Source organism: Capricornis sumatraensis, chromosome 7, assembly GCF_032405125.1.
Source record: "Capricornis sumatraensis isolate serow.1 chromosome 7, serow.2, whole genome shotgun sequence".
Taxonomy (NCBI): domain Eukaryota; kingdom Metazoa; phylum Chordata; class Mammalia; order Artiodactyla; family Bovidae; genus Capricornis; species Capricornis sumatraensis.
The window spans coordinates 97,097,413-97,124,703 of NC_091075.1; the positions used below are offsets into that span (position 1 = coordinate 97,097,413).

A 27,291-nucleotide genomic window follows, 5' to 3' on the forward strand; every position below is an offset into this window, starting at 1 on the left:
CACTGAGACACCAGGGAAGCACCTAAGACATAGTAAGTGCTCAGCAATTAGCTGAATTTGAGTCCTAAATCCTTCCCATCAAGAGAAAGTGTTTCCTCTTTCCTGAAATTATGAGTATCCTCAACAACCATGATGCCCGGTTGTCACCCCCATCAGATGCATAAACACACTCCACAGGCATGCCTGCATGCACTCTATGTATTCATGTATGTCTGATCTGCTAGTCTGAGCTTTAATTATCTATCTAAATATTACTAAGAAGCAAGAAAGACCTCTAGACCTCTGACAAATCAGGAAAAATATATGAAAGCCATGAAATATCAGATTTTTAGCTAATTAACCTAAGTTGGTATTTTTTTAAAAAATGCAATGTCTATTAGAAAAAAAAAGTGTTATTTTGTCCAAAAACCACTTAGTCATTTGACAATCCATCAGGTTTCCTATATTATAATGTTCATGTGATTCTTTCTGCAACTCATGATGAAAGACTACACATAAATATAAAAGCATTGATACTAGATTATCACACACACACACAAATTATCTCCACTCCTGTCCCAAATTTCATTTGGTCACATCACTAGCCAGCTCCAAAACTTTACTGGCTCTCCATTGCCTATAAATTAAATTAAAATCTAAACTCTTGATATCTTCAGATTTTTGCATTGTCTCTCCAATAATTAGTATGCAAAATAGGTAGACAGATAAATACTATGTTTTATCTTATTTATATTTAAAGCTAATAATAAAAGGAAGAAAACACTTCTGTAAAGAATAAACATTATATATCTCAAAACCTAATTTGGGATTTTAAATTCGTGGACAATATTCAAGTCACTGGCTATAACCAGCTACTGCAATTCAGTTCAGTCATCAGAAGAAAGATATACATGTAAAAATTAACTTAGTGCATTATATACTTTTGTTATAGACCTTTTCATTTGTCCAAATACATGGAGAATTTGAAATATAATTCTGAAATCATAATTCGGAGGCTTTAAGCCATACCTGCTTCTTGGCGATTTTCCCTGGAAGTACTGCAAGCCTTATTGCATAACCTCCTTGGCCAAAATATTCACAATTAATACAGTTAGTTGCAATTTCACACTGAAAAGTATCATGGAATAATAATGGAGATTTAATGGCAAAGTAGGGTAAACCTGACAAACATGAGTAGAACAGCCAAGTGGGGATAAAAAAAGAATTTTAAAGGAAAGGCTGCTTAGTCATTTCAAGGTTCGTTTGTTTAATTCTAATTGATTAGGGCTGCAATAGAGGAATATGGAACTATACAAATGTATAATTTGTAGTTTAATATTTAAATAAACACTAATTCTATTGCCTGCAAGTTTTTCAGAAGAATAATCTCTTTCTCATTCATTTCTTTTCCATTTGCTTCTTTTCCCACTTCTGCTCATGATCTTTCCTCTTTCTACTTCAGCCCATAATCTGACATTTCCTCTTCAGTGAAGTATTTTGTATTCTGGTAAACATGAAAGTAATATTATTCAGATTTACTGCTGTTGCTATACCTAGAAATTTTATTTGGATTTATTGTTACTTGTCTATAATTCCTAACTGCCCTACAGTAACTGTCAAAAGGTGAAGGCCTGAATATTAACCCAGGGAAATCTTTGAAAGATGTAAATGAAAATATTTATGTAAGATAAACACACATACATACACACAACACACACACACACACACACACACACACTTCTCTCCCTCTTAAACCTTTTATCTTATAAAAGAGCATCTGATGCCAAAGCATGAACAGTATATTAAGGACTTAACTTCAGTATTAATAACTCAGATTTAAAACTCTTGGCAATTAATTAAGATTAATGACAGAAGTCATCCCTTTCTCCCTAATGTAACACTTCCTTCCATCTCTTCAATTCCCCACTCCACTGACCCTTCCATGCTCATTTCAGGCTGCGAAAACCTCAGGTCCTGAAATTCTGATCCTGTTATGTGCTGCCTTTTTACCTGAGATTAACGAAGTAGACATTAGCAAATTTACAACCAACAGCTCAGACAGCTGCCCTACTTTAAGCAGTTAATGGAAAAGGAACTAATCTAGTTAAGAGCATAGGACTAGTTCATAAATCTGGATCCAGAGAATAGATAAAGCCATCATGCTTCTTCTGGAGAGTAGGGACTGAGTTCAGTTGTCAGCTTTCTGGTCACTTTGTTGAGAAGAGCCAGTGTTTCTATAAACTGGACTAATTACACTCAGAGCTAGCATAAGCTGTGTGTATGCTTGCACAGAAGATGATAATGCAAGAGACTGACATCATAATGTATGATTTCACTGGGATAAACATACATCTTATCAGAATTCCAGTCATTGAAAGTTTCCTTGGATCAAATATGAAACAAAGAGCAAATCTGTTTGAAAAAAAAAGAAGAATGCAACTGCAAGCAAGAAAATAATAAACATATCCCAATAAAGAGAATTAATAAAAATTATAAGCCTTCATCTATTCAGAATTCAACCTAAGGAGAAATAATTGTGTCATGCTCTTATAACTCAGAAAATGTTCAACATTTAATTATGAATTAAAAATTAATCATTGTCCCTAAATGATAAACCTTAGCTCCAGAGAAATAGCATGTTATGTATCAGCATCCTCAGTCATACTATTATAAGAGACAATTCATATTTGTCAAATTTAAGAATTGCTCTGATGTCATAATTTTCTCAGTAGCTTAGTTTCAGGATGGAAACATGAAGGTAAAATTATAAGTCCTGCTTACAAAAAACTTTTTAAGTTCCACAAAATCAAAATGTGTATCTCTCAAGAATCAGTAGAGTTTACTACATAAATTCATCAAGAATTCATCTTAATCAATTACAATAAAGCTAAAAGGGACATTAAATTACATAATTCTGTTCATTTAATCAGTACCTTGTATACATTATAGAGTAATATTGTGATTTTTCGGCATGAGACATCATACTCAGACTAAGTTAAGGTCTTGTCTCTGCTCAATGAATTGTGGGAACCATGAGGTCTGTTCAGCCTCAGCTTAGATGCAGCAGGGGAAGGGTAGCTAAAATAACGGAAATAAAGCTAATATATGAAAAACATACATAAGGAATATGCTAATCCAGTTAAACACAGAGAATGTGGTAATAATACAACATTATACACGTTTTCAAAGACAAGGAAGAGGAATTGAGGAAGGAGGCCAGAACTGTCTAAAATGGTATGTATCGTGACAAGAGCAAAGCAGTGAAAATCTACGTGGTCTCTGGAGAAGGCAGGAAGAGAGAAAACTTAAGATCAAGGGTTAAACTATAAGAATCAACCAATGTTAGGTGATAGGAGAAGGGAGAGAAATGAAACTGTTAGGCAAAGATAATTGGAGAGTAATCATTCTTTACTACTGACCTCTAATCTGTATACTATGTATATAGATGTGTTATTTGAATTTTTTATTGAAGTATGTCACAGATTTACTGTCAATCAAGATAGGATATAATATGATATGATATGATGTATGTGTGTGTGATTGCAAACCAAACTGTGCTTAATACTGGTCAGGATATATATAATATATATTATTTTCAATACACTAACCTGCTTTTGAAGAAGCATTATGGGAATCTAAAGTTGTTTAGAAAATCAGAACCACCTTTTCCCCCCATATTTTCTAAGTAAAAAGAGTTCTCTAGGGTGAGAAATACGAAGCATATCAGTGAACAAAATTATTTTGAAATGGGAAAGCATTTGTAAACTATTCCAATTTTATTAACTGAAAAAAAAAAGCATTAGGAGAAAAAATTTCCTTATAAGTCTTTGAAATAAAATGAGTTAATTTTAATCCAAAGTCAGATAAATAAAAATGGTAAACAAGTAAATGGCCATTGGCATTCTTAAACATAATTTTTGCAAAGTCTGAATAGTAAATCATTTTTATTTTTTACCTCAAAGTTTACAACAGTTTCAAATTCCTCATATATTAGAGGCTGTGATTTGATTCAGAGTGGAATTAGGGAAGAATATAAGATTATGTGAAGCAATTTTAAAGATGATTTACTTACATTATAAATGTATATTATAAAAATTATAGTGTTTTATTTAGAAGTAGAAAAAGAAAGTTATTTAGCCAAAAATGTCATTTATTTCTCCTTAAAAGTATACATTTATACAATGTATTAGTATAAATTCATTTTTAAAAGAAGGGGACAATGAAAGCTTTGTACTCAAGCCAATTTCCTTAACCGAGTTACAAAGGTTTCCTTAAACTGAACTTATAAATGGGGGCCTGGTAGACATAAAGGCACCATCATTAGGCTCTCTGTTAAAGTAATAAACTGTCTACAAAACAATGTACTTTTTTCCCTCACTGGACTATATCCTTTGAGCTCTAAATTGAAAGCAATATTTAACATATACAGAATAATATAAATTTCTGTAAATTATCAGAAATTGTAAGGTGACATTTAAATAAATATAATCTATTGTAATTAAAATTACATAAGGGCTACAGAAAAAGTATTTAAACACAGAAAAAGAAAGGTTAAAAATCTACCTTTGCTGACATTTCTACTCCCAATTGGATGATTTAATTAATGTTCTCCAGGTGCTTAACAACAAAACTGTATATGAGCCTAAGAAAATAATGTACTTGGCCAGAGGGGGAGCAGAAGACAGTGGAGGAGGAAGATGGTGGAGGAAGAAGACGGGGCGATCACCAGCCTCCCCACAAACACAATAATGCATTTGGCCATGGAACCAATGTTAACAAAGTTGAAATTTTTAAAGTATTCTTTTAGTGTGCCAAAGCTCACTGGTGACAAAAAAAAAAAGAAAAAAAAAACACACACAGAGAGAGAAACTTATTTTTAAACTCAGTGCATTAATTCAAGAAGAGGATATTTATATTAATTTAATAACTTTTATCTCATGGTTTTCTAAAGGTTGCTGATCAATTCTAACCAAGAAATATCTCTACCTAAACTTACAAATTAATATATAACATATATATGAGGCCACTAAATACATTTTGGATCAGAGGGGTAAAAAGCCAATTAAATATCTAAGTTCTACTTATACTCTGGTTGAAAAAATAAACCTTTTGGGGTAATTTAAATGATTAAAATTCACATATTCTGTTTTTCACTTTGGGGAACCAAATTGAGTCAACACTTTTGCCAGCTTATATGCATAATTAAGCAACAATTTTATTTAAGCTATGAAATGGTATCAAAAAAGCACTCTATTTTCTGAACTTGCTATTTTCCACTGAAACAGACATTAGTCGAAGACATATACACTGAAAAATATGTTCTGTAGGATTATATATACACATACACTTTTATTAAACATTATACACACACATATATATACACACACACATAAATCAGACAGTAGAAATTGTAACAACGGCGTGTTCACGACATGAGTTATTCTAGTAAAAATTTGTCTTTCAAACATGTGTAAACCAAAGTTAATTCTTTCTGCTAATTTAAGTGGGATACTTAAGGTATTTTAAGTGGGATACTTAAGGTATTTTAAGGATGCCCTGAAATGTAATGACAAGAGGTAATAAGAACTGGGGCTTTCCTGATGGTCCAGTGGTTAAGGCTCCATGCTGCCAGTACATGGGGTAAGAGTTCAATCCCTAGTCAGGGAATTAAGATCCTCACACATGCCATGGGGTTCAGCCAAAAGATTAAATAAATAAATCCGCCTACTAAGGCTGTTTTCTGAGGGGGAAGGGGGGAACAGGAGAGAAAGACAGTAAGAATGGAAAGATACTGGTGGTAACAAAAAGGATAGAAACATCTACTGGTACTCTTTTCAAGTGCTGTTGGCATAAAGGACCGTATAAAAATTCAGATCTTATAGAAACAAAATGTAAGCAATCACTTAAGTCACAAAGTATTTACATGGAATCTAAAAACAAAGTTTAAGAATCCAGTCATTAGCAGCATAGTTCCAAGCACTGAAGACATCTTACACATCAAATCGTCAGAGTGAAAGCTTCAGTCTGCTCAGAAACATCCACAAGTGGTTTACATCTTACAAATATGATGCGGAATTTAAAGGCATCCTGGTACGAAATCACTGCCTTCCAGATGCCTTTTCAATCTGAAGATGAAGAGGTTTGATAGCACAGAGTGCTGCTTTGTAAGCATGAGCGTTCATAGTGATCCTTGGGATGGTAAGAATCCTTGAAAAAGCCACCACTGAAGAAGCAAGGCCCTTAGTTTGGAGCGCGAGAATTCAGAAGCAGGACTGACAAAGGACTGAACCTAAATCTAGGTCTGGAGATGGAGGCCAGAGGTCCAGCCCGAATCACCTGCCCCTGAAGTTCTCAGGCTTCTCTGGTGCCTTCTAAATAAACCAGGACTACCTATGTTCTCAGACTGGGTTTTGGTGGGAGAGTTTGTCTGTCGATTTTTTTAAAAATCAGAGGACTAGCACTGAGTTCTGTTATAATTAACTTTTTTTTTTTTTAAGCAGCTACCATCAATCATTTTTAAAAATGAAAATATCTGCACAGTTAATGGAAGTCCTCTCCATGTAATAAACTTAGCTTAACTGGAAACTCGCTATGCACCTATATTGCTTATTTCACCACCAACTGATGAAAACTTTGCCAAGTGCTAGCATTTCTCCTCAGGTCATTGCACCCTGGCTGCCCTCACTCCAAAGGCCACTTTGGATCAGCTCCTTTCCTTTATCTTCGTGGCGGCCCAACTAGTTCCTCAGGTGAGGCTGCCTAAATATTATTAACCATAACAGTTCATATTACCACAGAATCCTTATTACCTTACCATACCCCGGAGCTTTACTTGTCAGACTAATAATTTTACGAATCTGTTGTGCCAATACTGTGTGCGCACAATTATAAGTTTTTGCAATATTCTCAGCGAATTATACAAATCCTTAAGATTTTTTTTCCGGCTGAATCTAGATAGTAGAGAAGGAAACTTCCTTAAAAGGGGGGAAAAAAACCGCTTCCATTAACATGTTATTCTTACTTTTGATTTTTAATACCCAACTATCGCTACGCAGCCTTTATAAATGAGAAGAAAATTAAAGTCAGTGCAATTTTCTCAATTTCGTCTTATTAAAATTTAAACACATCTGGCAAGAAAACCTAATTCTCTTTCATCTCCTTGTAATAAAAAGCCCTAAGTTTTAAAAACAAAGACATAGTGGGCACACTTCACGGGTGTTACTACCACCAGCATTCTTCTCTGGCCGTATTTCGATGTCTTTCTGCTTACTGGTGAAGGAGGGACTGCGGTCTGAAGGTTAACATAACCTCGATGACAGACAAGAAGCTCCGTGGAGACTGACTGGGTTTGTGGAACAGCTCCCTAACCAGGGCCGCGCTTTCTTCTTTGCTTTGCTGCTTCTCTAACTCTCTTTTCAAATAGAAAAAGAAAAAAAGAGAGAGAGAACGCCTGCTAATGCATCATTTATAAATTACCTTGTTATGGCAAAAACAAAACACCGCTTTGAAAACCAAACGCCTGCTGCAGACCCCAGCCCGTTTGATGGAGGCCCTTCAAAAGAGTCCCCGGCTTCACGGAGGCTGTTTATGTGGAGACTTCGATCGGTACCTGCTGTCCCCCGTCACTCCCTGGAAACTTGGCGGCAGATGTTGCCGCGTTGAGTTGTCTCTGAAGTGGCTTTCCGTCCTCGCCTCCCCACCGCCACGGAGTCAGACTGCATTAGATCTCTCTATTCGCGCCTAAGGCAAGTTCGCGAGCGCAGCTGTGTCCACCCCCTGCTCCTACCTTTGGTGTTTCAGGCCTCCAGGCAGCGAGAGGGAGACCAAAACGGTCCTGCCGCTCTCAACTACCTCCGCTGACAATCCGGCCTCTCGCTGCGGGCCGGGGGAGGCCGCTGCCGCCGCGGCGAACAGATGTCGGCGACAACCTGCGAGCTCACACCTGGACGCGCCGCCCGCACCTCGCGCCCGCGCGCTGAAACATTCATGACTCCGAGGACCGGCGGCCGCCATCAAAGCCCGGCCCCCGGGCCGCCCGCAGCCCCGCAGCCCCGCCGTCCCGCCGCCTGGCGGGGGCTGCCGGCGCCCACAGGTAGCCGGAGCGCGGGGGCCGAGCAAGAGGTGTCTGGCTTCGCTTTGATACTTGATGCCTGAACTTCAGTTACTTGATCAAGGACTTCAGTTCGGCCGCGAATGCTGCCACTGAGCCCGCTGCGGCCTCGGAGCCATGAAAGGAGAGCCATTTGGCTGGAAATTCAGCGTGACGGGCCTTGCCGGGGAAATGTGCGTTGATTCTGGGTTTGGTTCTATGGACGCTGATGTGTTTATGAAGCTAGACTCTCAAGAGGCAGAATCTGCAGTAAACAATTTATAAATCCATGACAGGATGGGTTTTCGAGGTGGAAAACCACACTGTTGACTAAGGGGAGGCGGTGTTCTTTTGGAACCATCAGCCACAATCTGAAAACAATGGTGTTTTATTGTCTCTCAAGCAGTTTTGTTGTGTCTTTCCACCCCCTCCAAAGAAAGAGCGTGACTATTACTTTCTTTAAAATTGAGAAATGAGAAAGTGTTCCCATTTGTTTCTTGACAATATGCAGCAAAACTGCATCCATGCCCAACAAAATGAAAATGTTTGCAAAAGTCCTCCTAATCTCTGCAATGTACAAATTGCTTTAAACAGACACAAACACACACACACACAAACCTCATACCATTATGCACACATTTCACAAGAAGCATAGTCAAAAGTAAACACACTCAAGCCTTTACAAGCACAGGAAAATCACAAAATTATTTGCAAAATTTATTCACCAGTTTGTTTGTTGATAAGATTAAGTTTTTCTTAAAAAGAACTGGCCTTGAACAGCTAATAACATATATTCCAATGAACTATTTGATATGCAGAGACAAATCTTTTTAGTAGGAATCAATATTGATACATATATATACCTGTATATACTATATATATAGTACACATATAGAAATCTTTCATGAGTTGTCTGAGCAGTCAGAGATCTGTTTTTTAACTTAGTTTTATCAAGGACTGATTGGTTTCAGAGGAGTCAAGTTGAAGATAGAATTTTATCCTTCCTTATGCTGGCGGAGCCTAGTCATAGGTAAATCTAGCTATCTAAATGTGTCAGAAAAAAACACAAAAACCCTCCAAGACTAATTTTCTCATTCAGTGATTATGCCCCAGCTTGCCTCGGAAATCCAAAACAAAGAATAGGCAGAAAACTAGAGGACTCTGCTATTTGGACATCTTCGTCTTCTAAATTTAAATTTTCCTCTACTCCAAGTAATCCTATGAGATAAACCATATCTATATGAACTAAGTTGATAAAAACCTTAGAGTTCAGATAGTTTAATTTTTGAGAGCTTACCTAACTAGCCACAATAAATAGAAGGTTACAGTGAGCGATGGTCTTCTTCTCCTGCATAGATAATTATGAAAGCAAAGCATCCCATCTTGCTATCATACATAAAAATTAGCTGTGCCAAATATGTTCTATATCATTTATTCTCCTCCTATCTCTGGATCCTCAGTGTCTTACTAGGTCAATTAAGTTTCTCAAATGAAAGCTATTCTAAAGCAAAAGAAAAGTACTAGAATTTTAAAAATATTATATGGTCTTTTTTAAAAAATAAAATTTGTAGGATGCTGGCATATCAGCACAGATTACGCCATGTACCATGCAGACAATTTTATTTAGAGAAATAATTAAATATTACTTTATGGATAATAATACTTGATGAATTCCAGTCATTGTCAAGTTTTTAAAATAAAGCCCACCAAACATTTACTAAGATTAAGTGTCCTATGTTTGATGCAGATTCTTTGGGGCACAAGTACCAAAGTCCCATGAGTTGGCCTTATCAATAACAGTATTTACTGTGCTCATGAGGAAAAGAACAGAGCAATTAAAAGACTTCAGAAGAAGAAGCCAGAAAAAATATTAGCATAGAGTATAAGAAAAGCTCAAGCTAGTATAAGAAATTAGCATATGGAGAATGGGAAGTTAATACTGGAATTAACTCTATCAAATAAAGAGGACCCGGTAGATGATACAAAGGTGACAGAAACTCAGATATTCTTAATAATCTTTGTGAAACATGAAAAATGGGGAAATGAGAAATAAAAAGCAGGGAGGGCAAAGATTTCCCAGGCTGTCTAAAGGGAAAAAGTTATATGCTGTGAACTATAGGTCTGACATCAAACCCTAGTCTAAAAAAGATAATAAATATTATAAAGGATCATAGCAAGAATTAGAAGTAAGAAAAAAATCATGTCACAGTTACTTGATTTCCAGGACCAAATAATTTTGCATCATTGATTCGGTCAAATGGGTGAATACTCCTCCATCCATGGGATTTTCCAGGCAAGAGTACTGGAGTGGGGTGCCATTGCCTTCTCCAGGGGATCTTCCCGACCCAGGGATTGAACCCGGGTCTCCTGCATTGCAGGCAGATGCTTTACCCTCTGAGTCACCAGCGAAGCCCAAATATCCTTGTGAATACGATGGTAAACTGAGTTAATACTATTGGTGGGCTTCTACCTTTCCATATTCATTTCAATTAACAATGTGGAGTGTCAATCTGTGTGGAAGGTGCTCATGGAGTACCCCACTGAGGTCTGAATTTGAACTAAGTAACAAAACTTTGCAGTTGACAAAATTTTGGAAGCAGCAAGGCCATCAAGAATAGGTATTATGAATAAAGATTAAATCAGACTGTGTCACACACATTGAATCATAATATATATCTGATGGAAAAGCAAATCAATTAACTGAACCAACAATTGATATTTACTAAGTTTAAAGTCCTGCATTTAAACAAAAACAAATTTAAAAATCATAAATCACATATATAGGTGAAGAGTGAAAAAAGTGGTGAACAAAAAACCGGGAAACAATAAAAGTTTACTATCTTTTGTCTATATTTTTTAAATACAAAATCTTTTGAAAGTTTTGTGTTAACTGGGTCACTAAAATACATTTGGAAGAAAAAACTGACCTGAACTAACTGGAGAATATTTATGGTCTATTATTATCCACCTGTACTAATCAATATTTCTGTAACAGAATGTCTCAACACTGAGCTCAGGAGACGATGCTTTCCAAGTATATAAACATATATACGGACTGTATCAGATTCCTAAAATCCGAAAAATTCTGAGTTTTGAAACAATTTAACCTCAAGAGTTAAGATAAAGGTTCTAGGATTATATCAGACAGAAGAATGAGCAAATTTTCAAAAAAAGAAAGGAAATTTTGGTCAAAATAATGAAAGCTTTATTCTGCAATCATGGAAAAATAAATGATGCTTTAACTTGCTGGGGCAACGTGTAAACTATTCTAGCACTGTAATCTAAGAAGAATGTTAGATTTACTTGGTATCTAACAAAGTGTTTGGTACATTTTAGACATTAGATAGATATTTGAATTAATGAAAGAATGATTATAATGCATCATTCAGAAGCACAAATATATCAATTTATCCAAACTCAAAGATTTCTTCTATTCCCAATTCATCATTCTGGCTTGAATCCCCAACCCCCAGACTATATTTTATCCACACATCACTGTTCTTGGCTACCTGAGAGATTTTGCTTATGATGCTTCATCTGTGGAAATACTCATTCCACCTAGCTCCACCTAATGAAATCTTATGCAAAAGCTGCTGCTAAGTCGCTTCAGTTGTGTCCGATTCTGTGTGACCCCATAGACGGCAGCCCGCCAGGCTCCCCGTCCCTGGGATTCTCCAGTCAAGAACACTGGAGTGGGTTGCCATTTCCTTCTCCAATGCATTAAAGTGAAAAGTGAAAGTGAAGTCGCTCAGTCGTGTCCGACTGTTCGCGACCCCATGGACTGCAGTCCACCAGGCTCCTCCATCCATGGGATTTTCCAGGCAAGAGTACTGGAGTGGGGTGCCATTGCCTTCTCTGATGCAAAAGCTAGCAGGCCTCTATTTTTTATGAAACATTCCCAGATTCCTCCAGGAAGAGTTAATGTCTCTTCCTCAATGTACTCAAGAGTACTTGGTGCTTATCTATATACGGCTTAGATCATGTTCTGGAATAAATCTTATTTTTCTGTGTATCCCAAAGTTTAGATTTCTTAAGGGCAAAGGCTATCATCTGTACCCCCCAATATTATCAGACGCTTTACTTATGCATATTTATAATCTATAAATTATTGAATTTAGTCAAAATTAGTACAAATGAGAAAAGGCCATAAAACTAAATTTTAATCATGAGAGTTAAAGGAATATAGAAGGTTACTGATAAGAGTGTTGGAACCACTCTCTTGTCTTTGCTAATACATCTTCAGTGTTACCACTATACCCAACACTTAAAATGTTGAAAATTAATGTCTAAGTTGGGGGACAGAAAACTAAGATGATGCATGAAAACAATTTTAAAACCTATAAAGTGAAAGTCTGGCATATTGAAGAAGAGAGTTGCTATATGTCGTTTGAGAAGCAGAACTCTAGATTATGCATTAATTTGAACAGAGGCACAAACTTCATTAAATACAAGAACTTTTTATTAACCACAGTGGTTTGGTAATGAAAAAGCCTGCTTCACAAACCACCTATGGTCACAGCAAAGGGTAAATGATCTGTTAGGAATATTCCAGGAATATTTTGTCAAATTGGTTTTCTAAATGGTTGAACTCAGATGTTTTTAAAATTATCTCCATCTCCTAGAAGTAAAATCTTAAGATTTAGATGTTTTGATAGTTTAAACACCACACTAGAATCATATAACATTAAATATAGCTTGGCACTGAAAATATTAATCTCATCAATTATTTCATCCTTAAAAGAATAATCTAGCTTTTTCCCAACACATCCCAGGTACAAACCTCATCTCCTTCTTGAGGTCGCATCAAGGAAACTCTGTCATACTGCCTCCGCAACAAAGCCCAGAGCGCGTCCAGCCGACCCTAAAAGGAAACATGATCTATAAATCTCTGGGAAATGTACTCAACCTCTGCTTGCTAGATAAATGAGCTAAAATGAAGAAGATAAAGTCTTTTCCTCTACTGTCATTTCTTTCATAAATTAAATGAGTAAGTAACAAAAACGGAGTTTCTTGTTGCTGAGAAATGACTCAGTTAGTCGTTAGAAGGTAAATTGGATGCCTGCTGTTTGATATACCTTGGTCCTCCTTCAGGGAGACTAAAAGGATTACACTTTAGAAGCTGCAGTTAAATCCCACAAAGTCTGAACAGTCACCTTAATTGGCGTGTACCACTTTGTCTGAGGAGGCTGGTGTGTGGGTTTAGATCGCGGTGGTCTCGGTCTGACGGGTTCCTCTGGTTCTTCAGGAAGGGTTACCACAGCATTTTTGGCTTTCTCTAGCCTTGCACCTTCTTCTGTAGATCCTTTATCACCCCAACGAACCTTTAAAACAAAGGGAAATATTGCTATCAGACAAACAGTGACCTAGGAGAATAGACTCTTGTTCAGCTGGTTCTTGGCTCATCACCTCAAAGTCAAAAGATGAGTAAGTAACCTAACTCTAAATTTCTCTTCTGAGATTTAAGATTTTTCACCACTCCTTATGTATTTCGTATCAAGATCCTAGAAACAAAGACCCTTTATAAAAATTTGGCATCGATTAAATTTGATACAATTTCTCCATTGTTTCAAATAAGGAGTTAACATATTTTACAAGGGAAATCTATAATTCTATTCTCTAGGTATGTTCTCCTTCTAGCTAAACACACACCCCTAAATACTGATGACAATGGTTGAAATAGATGGTAATGATGATGATAATTAGCATTTACTGAATAATTATCATGTGCCAAGCTGCATTTAATCCATACAAAAAATGCTATGAAGTAGATACTGTGTTTTTTGCTTCCCATGGAGGAAACAAAGATACAGAGAGGTTAAGTGATGAGCCCAAAGCCACACAGTAAGTAGCAAGACAGGGATTTGAACATGTTAGTCTGAAGTGGACAAGATGTTTCAACTAGGTTAGAATTTTACAAATATATTTTATAAAAGGAGCTAACTTTTCCTTCCAAAGTTTCCATCAAGTTTGACTAAGGACAAAAGTATGATTAAACTTTCGCCTTTGGAAGTAAAAATAATTATGTATGTTTTATCTTCAGTTTGTAAAGCAGCTCTCAGTCTTCAGTTTCTCTGCTCATATGGATATGGTTATTTGACATACACATTTTTCATTAAGGAAGACAAATCTTAAAAGACTCTGAAGAGAAGAATTCAGAGACATCAGAGATTTCTACAAATTTGGGGGAATTTGTTTCTCTGAAAACCCTGGACACTGAAAAAAAACTGCAAGGTCAAGTGATGTTTTCTTTATTTTTCAATGAAAATTGGCTAAATCTGAGCCAAATTTTTTTCAAGTGTGGGCATGTGAAGAGGATGTGGCCCCTGGAGGAAGGTTTTGTTCATCCAAGAGCAGCAGAGAAGTCTAAAAAGCAAGGATGTTACCAAAGAAGATGAAGATAAGTGAAGCCCAAAAAAGAAACAGGAAGGCCTGTCCTGGGCACACAGTGACTCACCAGTGTTAAGTAATTTCTACAAAGAAAAAATGATTAATAAGCTTTCTAAAAGCATTTTAATGACCTGAATTAGTGGACAGGAATACAGATGATTACTGTTCATAGAAAGATCTATTCATAGCTTTTTGATAAGGCTTACTTAGATGTTTTTACCTTTTTTTAACTACAATTTTAGAATAGGTTTTCAATTTCAAGTGGACCCTGTTGAGTCATTAAAATGTATCTGTAACTTTCAGTGTGATCAGTGGTACTAGAATGTTCTTTATGAGGTTGTTAAAATTGTTTTAAACACCATTAAACCTTTAGAGCTGGATAGTTGGCTTTCTTTCCAGAGAAATGACCTTCTCTTTCAAGTCAGTGTCTTCGCCTAGATTAATTAAAACTTTAAAAATCTTTAGATATATCTAAATTGAACTAAAAAATTCTAAAACCAGGACCCATCTCCTGCAGTTGTAAAGTCTCAATAAGGGAAAAAAAAAAAAAAGAAAAATAAGATACATAGTCAAATAGTATCATAACATAGAGAAGTAATTCGGAGTAGAAGTAGGTAAAATTTAGGACCATTCAGAAGCTATAGATTTTTAACTTAGATTTTAACTAGTGCAGCATTCATAGTTGATATCACAGAGGTAATGGTAATTGTATCCTTCCTCTAAATAACACTGGCACCATTCTCAGATAAAGAACACGAAGACAGTTGAACTTGAGTTCTCACACAACATGGCATTTCTAAGGACTCAACTATTAAACAACTAAATATATGATACTAGGTTAGTGGAAAATTCCATTTTACAACATCTTATGGAAAAAACTGAGTGAACTTTTTGGCCAACACAATATATAATTGTTGTTGCTGTTGTTTAGTCACTAAATTGCGTCCAATTCTTTTGCAACCCATGGATTGTAGCCTGCCAAGCTCCTCTGTCCATGGGATTTTCCAGGCAAGAATATTGGAGTGGGTTGCTATTTCCTTCTCCAGGGAATCTTCCCAAGCCAGAGATTGAATCCATGTCTCTTTCACTGGCAGGCAGATTCTTTACCTTTGAGCCACCAGGGAAGCCCCAGTTATAGTTGCTGAGGTCTAAAATAAATGCATTACATGAATCCATTATTCTTAGTTCATCATAGCTGTTTCATCGTTATCATCATCACCACAAACAATAGCACAATCAATTCTCACTCAACTTCAAATTCTAAAGCTAGGAAACACTATATAGAGTTTTCCTTAAACTCTTAAAAACAATTAAATATATATACATGCTTATGTGTATAAATTTTAATATTTTATTTTGACCACATTGAGATAGCCAAAAAGGATAAAAGAATAACAAGAATAGATTGCTAAAGGCAGCCTTAACAGAATTGATATATCTGACTTTTGACTATTTTTTTAAAAAGTGCAAGTCTGATAGCTAAATGTTTCCAATTCCATTTGGCTTTCATGATAAACAATGAAATTCCATAATTTCTGAGCATATTCAGAGGTTGTATCATAAAGGAGCAATTTCAGAACTGAGAAAAGAAACAAAAACAGTTTCCTGCTGAACTGCCAGAAACACATGTGAAGTCATCAAGTACTGTGGATCAGTTGTGCTAACAGCTGTTATTAACATCAGTTCAGCTCCAGCTTTCTGCAAATAGCCATTACCATAGTGTTTAAATATTTAATGTAAAGGAGAAGGAAGAAAGACTTTCTACTAAAATTCCTATACTGGCTTAAAACAACATTTAGTTACAAAGACTTATTTTTTAATTCAGATGTACATCATTTCTATAATTCCATTTACTTTCCCTTTAAGGTATTTTTTTTATTAAGGAAAATACTTTCCAGATTTTAATAGGCATGATTTTAAAACAAGGTATGTTTTCTATTTTTCCTCTCCAAGTTTAAATAAACTCATGCTTGAAAAAGTCTAATGGTGCTTAATTCTCAGTATATTTTTATTGTGTATTTTTACATATTGTGTTTCCCCTTTGTGATGCCCATATTTACTTGCTCATTTTTTTCATCATTCCCATCCTTATTTCCATCTCACTGATGGAGTAGTCCATAAAATGTAGCCAAAATTATCCATGGTTAGGGAACTTCCTTGGTAGTCCATTGGTTAAGACGTTGCCTTCCAATGCAGGGGGAGCAGATTTGATCCCTGGTCCGGGAAGTTAAGATCCCACATGCCTCGCAGCCAAAAAAACCAAAATGTAAAATAGAAACAAACAATATTGTTTCGAAAAACCAAAATGTAAAACAAATTGAACAAATTTAATAGAAACTTTAAAAATGGTCCACATTATAGAAAAAACTTAAAAAAAAAAAGATCTATGACTAAAATGGACTCTGATTTATTAACAGTAAGTGAGTCTTTCTCATAAATTTTCTTCAGCTAAAAAGAAAGGGCAGTGTAATTTCATATTAATTAAGTCAAAACTAAAACACAAATAAATTTCAATTCAACTAAATTTTAAATAAAAGAATCAATAACTCTTAAAACTTGAAATGTGAGTTACTCAAGGATGTTCATGGCCCCATGGCTTTCCTGACCATATTCCAGTAATATGCCTTTTAACTTGGAACCCATTCAGGAGCTCGTGCATATGCTTTTCTTTCCTGTAGAAAGAGACTTCTAATCTCTGGAATACTAGAATATTGGAATAACAAAAATCTGCCACAGCTCCTTGTGTTTTCAATAAGAATAAATATACCAGGTGGCTCAGATGGTAAAGATTTTTTTGGGCTCCAAAATCACTGCAGATGGTGACTGCAGCCATGAAATTAAAAGACGCTTACTCCTTGGAAGGAAAGTTATGACCAACCTAGATAGTATATTAAAAAGCAGAGACATTACTTTGCTGACTAAGGTCCATCTAGTCAAGGCTATGGTTTTTCCTGTGGTCATGTATGGATGTGAGAGTTGGACTATGAAGAAGGCTGAGCGCCAAAGAATTGATGCTTTTGAACTGTGGTGTTGGAGAAGACTCTTGAGAGTCCTTTGGACTGCAAGGAGATCCAACCAGTCCATTCTGAAGGAGATCAACCCTGGGATTTCTTTGGAAGGAATGATGCTGAAGCTGAAGCTCTAGTACTTTGTCCACCTCATGCGAAGAGTTGACTCACTGGAAAAGACTTTGATGCTGGGAGGGATTGGGGGGCAGGAGGAGAAGGGGACGACTGAGGATGAGATGGCTGGATGACATCACTGACTTGATGGACGCGAGTCTGAGTAAACTCCGGGAGTTGGTGATGGACAGGGAGGCCTGGCGTGCTGCGATTCATGGGGTCACAAGGAGTCGGACACAACTGAGCGACTGAACTGAACTGAACTGAACTCAGATGGTAAAGGACCACCTGCAATGCAGGAGACCTGGATTTCATCACTGGGTTGAAAAGATCCCCTGGAGAAGGGAGTGGCTACCTACTTCAGTACTCTTGCCTGGAGAATCCCATAGACAGAGTTGCCCAGTGGGTACAGTCCATAGGGTGGCAAAGAGCTGGACACGACTGAGCAACTGAGCACGTATGCAATGTATTTGAACCCCACTGTCATGTGGCATTCTATATGTCTGGATTTCAAAATGGAATTCGGCTTGATATTCTGATATAAATTAGTACATGCTCACTGACAAATAGGTCATGAACAAGCAGGGAAATACAGAACACAAATTGAAAATCACTCCATTCAAAGACAACTACTAACACATGGCGCTAATTCCTGTCTAACCGGTTTCCCCCTGCATACATCTTCTTATATACATGCTTTGCCAGGATCTGTGCTTAATAATAAAGTCATGATATAAATGAGAAAATCCCTCCAATTGCTCCCTTGGGTGAGAGGCTGGCTTATCTCTGCCACTGTTAAGAGGTCAGTGCCGACAGGGCTTGCTTATTATTAATTATTCCATCACATTGAAAAATATGTCTGTGGTGAGAAGACGACCTCATTTGATATTTAAGATATAATATTTAAGTTCTATTTTAATCCATACTTTGTGCCAGTCTAAAAATTTAATACACTCTATAAATGATATTTAATATTAATTATGATTATACATAAGTGGCAACTAAAACCTACTTTTATTTTTTAATATAAATTTATTTATTTTAATTGGAGGATAATTACTTTACAATATAAAAGCTATTTTTTAAAAGCCTTAAAGGTACTTCCTCTACATTTGTGATAGGGTCATATCCACTCTACTGAATATTTTAACATTTTTTCCTCCCCAAACAGAACTTAACTACTGAATCTTTTCAAAGACAAGCATTGTTGCAACTTTAAGTAGTTGGCTTCTTCAAAGCTGATGTTCTCTGTAGTCATTTTTTCCAAAACAGTGAGGAAAATCCCTAATTTTGTTTTGCCCTTTAGAATTCAAGTGTCTTATTAATGCAGTCCATTGGCTAATGAAGTCAGTTCTTGCACAGTTTTGAAATGGCTAGAATTATTCCGTGGAAAAAAACTGCCCCAAAAAATACTACATGTTAAGAAAAATTGGATGGTATTGGGAAATTGAGCTGTGAAAAGTAGTTTCCATGGCTTAATAGTTCTAAAAATATATATTCCAAATTAGCAGCTTCTATTTTTTTTAAGATATACCAACCTCCATTCTTTTAATTCCTCCAACACCTCGACCACCATAATAGGAAGCATCCACAGTTGGCCATTTCTTGGTAGGCAGAGGTTCTTCTTCCTCCTATGCAGATACAAGTTTTTTAAAATGTGTTTAATTAATTTCTTAAAATGCTACTTAGTCAGAACTGGCTCACATTTAGATATTTTTCTGAATAATACCACTGATATGGAAGAAATATAGTAAAAATTACACATAGCACATGTGTATACACTTCCGATTATATGTATAAATTTCAAGTGAAGTTTGACAGAATATAAGGGCACCTTTCATTCCACAATTCATGGAATCTACCTTATTTTACTAGGCTACCAGAAGTTGCTCCTTAACTATGAACTTCGTTTGTTTTTTCCAGACTTATTCATCATTTCATATGTAAAAAGATAAAACATTAAAATTAGGACCACATTTTAATAATCGTTTAAAGTCTCAACATATGTGTAAATTGGAACCCTGCAAAATTGGTACTAAAAAGGTAGTTGAGAAGCTTGGAAAATGCACAATGTCATGTTTCTTCTTGCTAACACAATATTACTAGTATATGCTATATACTAACATAATATTTAATATATACTATATTAATAGTATGGTAATATAGCATATAGCAATGGTATAAAAGTAATAATAATTTTGAAGAAAGTAATAATATCTTTAAACTGCAAGCTTGGATCTTCCAACTTTTTGTAAATAAAGTAACAGCAAATTATTCACATATTGGTATAAAAAGTAAATTAAATCTCTATGTACTATTGCTCCTGATGGCCAGTCTATGTTTATCAATGAATGAAGGTCCCATCTTCTAACATGTAAAAGAAACCACAAGGTTTAAAAAATAACAAGTGACTTTCATAAACTCAAAAGTCAATATATCAGAGTTACCTAACAACAGCGTAACTGATCATATCTGGGTATAATATCTAAACACACACACACAAGAAAAATACCCGCATCACTTATTAAGCACTCATTTACCTCTTTTGGTGCAGAAGGTGGTGGTGGAGGAGGATCCTTGATAACCTGTACAAAAAAAAAAAAAAATTAAATGTAGGAACTTCAGTGGCATCGAGAAGAGACAATAAGAATGTATAAAATAATTAGATTAGTAAAATACTGTGGTGGTGCCAAAGATGTCCCTGATCAACTTAGCCTCTCAATACTTATGCCCCTATCGCCCTTTGAAACTGGGTTTTTTTAACTAGCTTTTGACTAACTAGCAACTACTAGTAGTTTTTTTTTTTTTTTAAGGAACTAGCTAACCAACCAGCACATTCACTCATTTTATCTTAATGATATAGATACATTATAGCTTCATTTTTCAGGTGAATAACAAGAAAACTGTCAAATACCTTTCACTAGGTGTGTCTTCTAATGTTAAAATGCAAACAGTTTTCTCTAGATTACAGCTTGTTCCCTCAAATGGAGAGGGTATTTACTAGCAAAGTCTTCCTGCTGTGATTCGATGATTCTTTTCAAGTTGATGATATAAAAATCAGCTTGCATTAGATGAGATAAGGGAAATGAACGTACTCTCTTTCCCCACCTTTTTTTTTCCTAGAAACAAATCAACCTCTCAGCTAAGATTCCTTTCCTTAGTGGATGATTTCATGAAGTCTGATATGGTTAATTCTTTATGTGAGAGGAATATAGACTGAAATCTGATTTAAATGATCTTCACTGGTATTGGGGTGTCTGGACTTTCATACCATCCTGATAGAAAATGACTGACCAAGTGCCAATGGCTTCTGATAATTCAGGTACACATCCAAGTCTGTAAACTAAGAAGGAAAACTCTGAAAATATAACTACTCCACTTCATTTAAGGTCAAATGTTTCAAATCTGTTATTAGATGCTTAAAATTTTAAAAGAGTAGCTTTGAAAATGAATATCATCAAAGAATTCTTTTACTGCACCAGTATCTTCCTGTTATCATGAGTATGCCTTTATTTATTTTTTAAACTTTTTATTTTGTATTGGGCTGCGATTCATGGGGTCACAAAGAGTCGGACACGACTGAGCGACTGAACTGAACTGATAGCCAATTAACAAACAATGTTATAATAGTTTCAGGTGAACAGTAAAGGGACTCAATCATGCATATACATGTATCCATTTTCCCCAAAACTCTCCTCCCATCCAGGCTGCCATATAACATTGAGGAGAGAGAGTTCCATGTGCTATACAATAAGTCCATCTTGGTTATCCAATTTAAATATAGCAGTGTGTACATGGTCCATCCCAAACTCCCTAACTATCCCTGAATATGTTTTTTACAGACTGCTTATATTTTAAAGATATATACTAAATCACTTCCAGGTTAATGATATAATTCTGATATAATTTTCACCAAAATAATTTGAGGCGGGAAGTGAATAGAGTTACAGATGAAATAAGATTAGCCATAATTGAGAATCACTGAAGCTGTTTGAAGAAGACATGGAGGATTCATTATTTTACTCTCTCTTTGCATATATTTGAAATTTTCCATAATGAAAGGTTTTTTTAAAATATTTAGAGAACTGACTCAATCTTTTTTATGTATATTACTTTGATCATTCTAATTTTGGTTTAGATCTAAATCTCAGGAAGAAAAAAACAGGCAGTAAACACAATCACATGGATATAACTGGACAGTAATTTAATCTGATTGAATCTCAAACTAATTCATCATAGCATTTGAATGCTACAAGAAATACTGTTATTTTCACTTAACCCTTTTATTATCCAAGTTCATTTTATCAATAAACGTAAAATTCCAGTTCATTTTGGTAATATATCATTTGGAATTATATCATTTTGGTAATATTGAAGGATAGAAATATTGAAGGATAGAAATCTGTGAAATTTGAGATTTAGCCCAGAAATAAATGCCGAGAGGATAAAGATTTAAAATAATACTGTAGTAAAATAAGACAAAGGTTAGCATGCTACAGATGCATTTCCTTTATAAGAAGGAAGCACTCAGCTTATCTGCAGGGCAGGAATAGAGATGCAAATGCAGAGAATGGATATGTGGACAAGGCGAGGGGAAAGGAGAGAGTGGGGCGAACTGAGAGAGTGGCACTGACGTATGTAACTAGCATGTGTAAAACAGAGAGCTAGGCAATGGCACCCCACTTCAGTGCTCTTGCCTGGAAAATCCCATGGACGGAGGAGCCTGGTAGGGTGCTAAGAGTCGGGCACGACTGAGTGACTTCACTTTCACTTTTCACTTTCATGCATTGGAGAAGGAAATGGCAACCCACTCCAGTGTTCTTGCCTGGAGAATCCCAGGGACGGGGGAGCCTGGTGGGCTGCCGTCTATGGGGTCGCACAGAGTCGGACACGACTGAGCGACTTAGCAGCAGCAGCAATGGGAAACTGCACAGGGAGCTAAGCTCGCTGCTCTATGATGACCTAGAGGGGTGGGATGGGAGTGGAGGGTGGAAGGAAAGCTCAAGAGAAAGGGGATATATGTATACGTAGAGCTGACTCACTTCGTTGTACAGCAGAAACTAGCACAACACTGTAAAGCCACTTATACTTCAATAATAAAACAAAATTTAAAAATAAAATAACAGTAATCTAGAAAATAAATTAATACAAGTATGGCAAATCAAAAAAAAAAAAAGAAGCACGCATGTCATTATCAACGTGCATGTCCAAAATAAATGAAAACCAGATCAGTCAATATTTCACACTCAACAGAGTCAAAACCAACTTAATTACCTTCATTTATAAGCTAATTCTTCTTCCTGTCTTCCCTGTTTCTCTCAAGTAAATCATTTTCTTTGAAATTGCAGCCTTAAAATTTTCTCATAATCTATAATTTATTCTCGCCTCTGAATGACTTAACCAAATCATTTACCATGTCCAACAGACTTTTTGAAATATTCCAGTCTCTGCAGTGTGTATGTGTGCGTCTGTCTCTCTCTCCCCACATTCCTATCTTTTCCTCTCCTTTCCCCACCATGAATTCCCCAGTCTTCTCAAAGTAGTTCAGATTTCCTTAATATGCACAGATGCCTGTTTTTTCTCCCCTAGCATTGATCACAATTGATAATTTTATCCAACTCCAAAACACTGTAACTTCTATGAGAATGAATTTTATGTCTGCTTTGTTCCTAATTATATTCCCAGAACGTAGCAAAGTGTCTAGCAGAAAAGAAGGGAAGAAAGGAAGTTAGAAAGAGAGAAAAGGGAGTAAGGCAGGAAAGAGAAAAGAAAATGGAGGAAGAGAGAATGAGGAAAGAACGGAAGAAAGAAAGAAAGGAAGGAAGGAGGGCAGGAGAGAGGAGAAGAGGAAGGAAGCAGGGAGGAAAAGGAAGGAAGTGAGGGGAAAAGAAGGAGGGAAGGCAGGAGGAGAGGAAGATGACAGGAAGAAGGAAGGATTCTTTACATTCCATTGCCATTCAGTTCAGTTCAGTTCAGTCACTCAGTCGTGTCCAACTCTTTGCAACACCATGGACTGCAGCATGCCAGGCTTCCCTGTCCATCATCAACTCTTAGAGCTTGCTCAAACTCATGTCCATTGATGCCATCCAACCATCTCATCCTCTGTTGGCCCCTTCTCCTCCTACCTTCAACCTTTCCCAGCATCAGGGTCTTTTCTAATGACTCAGTTCTTCGTATCAGGTGGCCAAAGTATTGGAGCTTTAGCTTCAACATCAGTCCAGTGAATATTCAGGACTGATTTCCTTTAGGATGGACTAGTTGGATCTCCTTGCAGTCCAAGCGACTCTCAAGAGTCTTCTCCAGTACCACAGTTCAAAAGTATTAACTATTTGGTGCTCAGCTTTCTTTATAATCCAACTCTCATATCCATTCCCACTATCATTACCTAAAATCATGAACTCGAGAGTCTTTGGACCTTAAAAATATCTAGTACAATATTTTTCAACTTCCCCAATGCATCCAACCAGAACTTCATTATTCTGAAAAATCCCCACCTAGTTGTCATCCAACTATGTCTGAATTCCTGCAATAAAGAGAAATTCACTACTTCACGAAGCAATTCATTCCACTGGCAAGGAACCCATATCATTTGAAAATTTTTCCCCTAAATGAAGCCAAAGCCTCCTTCTTCGTAGTTTCCACTTTTTAGCCCTGATCCTACAGTGTGAAATGTATACACACACACAGAGACAACTATTTTTAATTCCAGAAGACAGAGTTTCCTGTTTTTGAATACTAACCATATATCATCTGAGACCTAAACCTCACAATCATTTTTCATGTAATGGTCTGAGATATTGGGTGATCTTGGTCAGTTTCTTTAGTATGTATTCATTTGTACAATATCTCAAAGTGTAGATTCTAGAACTGATAAATAGCATTTTAAGTGTGGCCAAACCATTAATTAAAGGCATGGTACTCAGGAAAAACAGATGCACCCCTGGCAGTCCTCACCTTCATTCCATGCATTTTAATTCATAACATATTGAAAACTAGGATTGATCTATAATTAACATAGCTTTATTTTGGCATTAGTGACTACAAGCTTTGTATGTGTGTGTGTGCAAAGTCACTTTAGCTGTGTCCGACTCTTTGCAACCCTATGAACGGCAGCCTGCTAGGCTCCTCTGTCCATGGGATTCTCCAAGGAAGAATACTGCAGTGGATTGCCATGCCCTCCTCCAGAGGATCTTCCTGACACAGGGATTGAACCTGTGTCTCATTATGTCTCCTGCATTGGCAGGCAGGTTCTTTACCACTAGAGCCACTTGGGAAGCCCCTACATGTTTTACTTGTAGCTAAATTATACATGCAGCTTGCTTCTTTCTCACTCACCCTTCATTCTGATCTATGCAGCCAGGTCAGTATTCTTCTAAGCTTGTTGTTTGCTGTTCAGTCTCTAAGTTGTGCCTGACTCTTTGCAATCCCATGGACTGCTCCTCTAACCTTCACCATCTCCTGAGTTTGCTTAGATTCGTGTCCATTGAGTCGGTGCTGCTATTCAATCATCTCATCCTCTGCTGCCCTCTCCTCTAGCCTTCAATCTTTCCCAGCATCAGGGTCTTTTCCAGTGAGTCGGTTCTTCACATCAGGTGGCCAAGTATTTGAGCTTCAGCTTCAGCATCATTCCTTATAATGAATATTCAGGGTTGATTTCCTTTAGAATTGACTGGTGTGATCTTCTTGCAGTTCAAGGGACTCTCGAGAAGTTTAATTGATTGCAATAGGAGCTTAATTGATCTTTTCTCTAGTCAAAATGGATCAAATGCTCCAGTGCCCACAACTGAAATCAAGGAATTACTGAATTTTGGGAAGAACCTTACACATCACGCTTCTACTCAGTTTTGCAAATTATTATAAAGTGCTCTAGCGTTCTTTCACTGGGAAGAGCCTAAGGTACCTCCATTCCTAAGTCTAAGTTTAATATACGGTACTCATTTCATTTCCTTGTGAGGATTTTAAATTTACTCTGGTTACTACATGTATATCTTGTACTGGTATATGAATTTCTGAGAACTGAAACAGTATCCCCAATCCTATATTTTACTATGTGCGTGTGCATGCTCAGTTGCTTCAGTTGTGTCTCTTTGTGACTCTATGGACTGTAGCCTGCCAGGCTCCTCTGTCCATGGGATTCTCCAGGCCGGAACACTGGACTGGGTTGTCATGCTGTCCTCCAGGGGATTTTCCCAACCCAGGGATGCAACCCACATCTCTTATGTCTCCTGCACTGGCAGGCAGGTTCTTTACACGAGTGCCGCCTATATCCCCTTGAGAAATACTGAACATCCACCTCCATAACACCTCTTTTTTTATGTCATATTTATCATGCTCATTATCCTGCATAGCATCAAGTTTTAGCATCGATATGGGCAAATCAAGTTTCAATTTAAAATCCTCATCTAACCACTGCTTGACAACCTCACAACAGGATAATGGAGGCATTTTTACCTTCTTTATCAGAGACTCTTTATCTGTTATCAGCCACAACCCGGAAAACAAAAAGTCCTTTTTCAGTGCATGAGTCCTCTTGCACGCTCATTATTCAAATGCCTTAGCATGGCCCTCAATTCAGCCCTAACACTCTATCTACAAAATCTCTGTTTGTGTACCTCTAATTCCAGATTAACGGAAGACCCCTATGCTACCCCCAATAAAATGACCATTTCCATATTAAGTCCCTTCCATCCTTCATACAGTCTACCAAGTTTCCATTCCATTATCTAGAAACTTTAAAACTTTGAACAATATAAACATTACCACCCAGTTGAACCATTCATGCTTCATCAATTTGGCTTTACATATTTATTTTGGAATTTTTCAACTACCCCTCAGAAGTGTTGATTTCTTCGGGGCAATATCATTTCTCTTTCTTTATAAGATCACAGTGCCTAATAAAGTGCTGTGAAAACAACAGATACTAAAAACATAAATGAAAGTGAGTTGAAGGAACTAGTTGAGAATGTTTGCAAAGGCTCATAGCCAACCTCTAAATTTTTTTTTAATGGAGAAAAAAGATATAAATGATAACTGATAAAGATTTCCATGAAAATAAAATATTGCTAGTTCCAAAGAAAGTGAAGTATCAAATTTCTCTTTTGACCAATAAAATCCAAGAGCTAAAGAACTCAAAGACAGATGGGAAAATATAAGCCCATGCTAAGTTTCTTCATCTGGGAAATAAATTTGATTCACTATAGGTAGTTTCCAAAATGAAAATTCTAATAGAATGATAAAGATAAAATATGTATCACAATATTTCCAACAGGTCTTTTGCTTCTATGCCTTTACGTAATTAAGTAGGCCATATGTCTACATGTATTTGTATTCACCTTATTTCAGAAAAGAACATTAGGGTTTGTTTTTCCAATAATGTGTAATTAATTGTATGTATGACTAAATGTATGACTTATTATAAATTTAAATTGATTTTGAAATCCTGGCAAGTATACTTTCTGCATTGTTAACAATGGGGAAAAAACCCTTAAAATTCTGCATAAATAATATTTTGATCTTGCAGATTAAGAGACACAACCACCACCACAACAAATAACAGCACTTTCAGAAACTGAAACAGACCCAAGGCTCATCGGTGTGCTGTTAATACTATTAACAATAACCACATTTTATTGGTGCTGGCATATGCCACACACTCTATATTTCTTTCATTTCATAACAATGCTATGTAGTTACTATGCTTATTTTAAATATAAG

The 27,291-nt window shown here is 36.4% G+C and overlaps 1 protein-coding gene across 1 annotated transcript in view; it reads right to left on the reverse strand.

The window, feature by feature from the left end:
* The window catches only part of ANTXR2 (ANTXR cell adhesion molecule 2), a 166,379-nt gene that overhangs the window by 56,549 nt on the left and 82,539 nt on the right, over nucleotides 1–27,291 (reverse strand). Inside the window, exons 13-16 of the mRNA XM_068975726.1 lie at nucleotides 20,118–20,162; nucleotides 19,116–19,208; nucleotides 13,222–13,389; nucleotides 12,849–12,929 (exon numbers count right to left, since the gene is read on the reverse strand). Coding sequence (XP_068831827.1) covers nucleotides 12,849–12,929; nucleotides 13,222–13,389; nucleotides 19,116–19,208; nucleotides 20,118–20,162 — 387 coding nt within the window. The remainder of the gene's footprint in view (nucleotides 1–12,848; nucleotides 12,930–13,221; nucleotides 13,390–19,115; nucleotides 19,209–20,117; nucleotides 20,163–27,291) is intronic.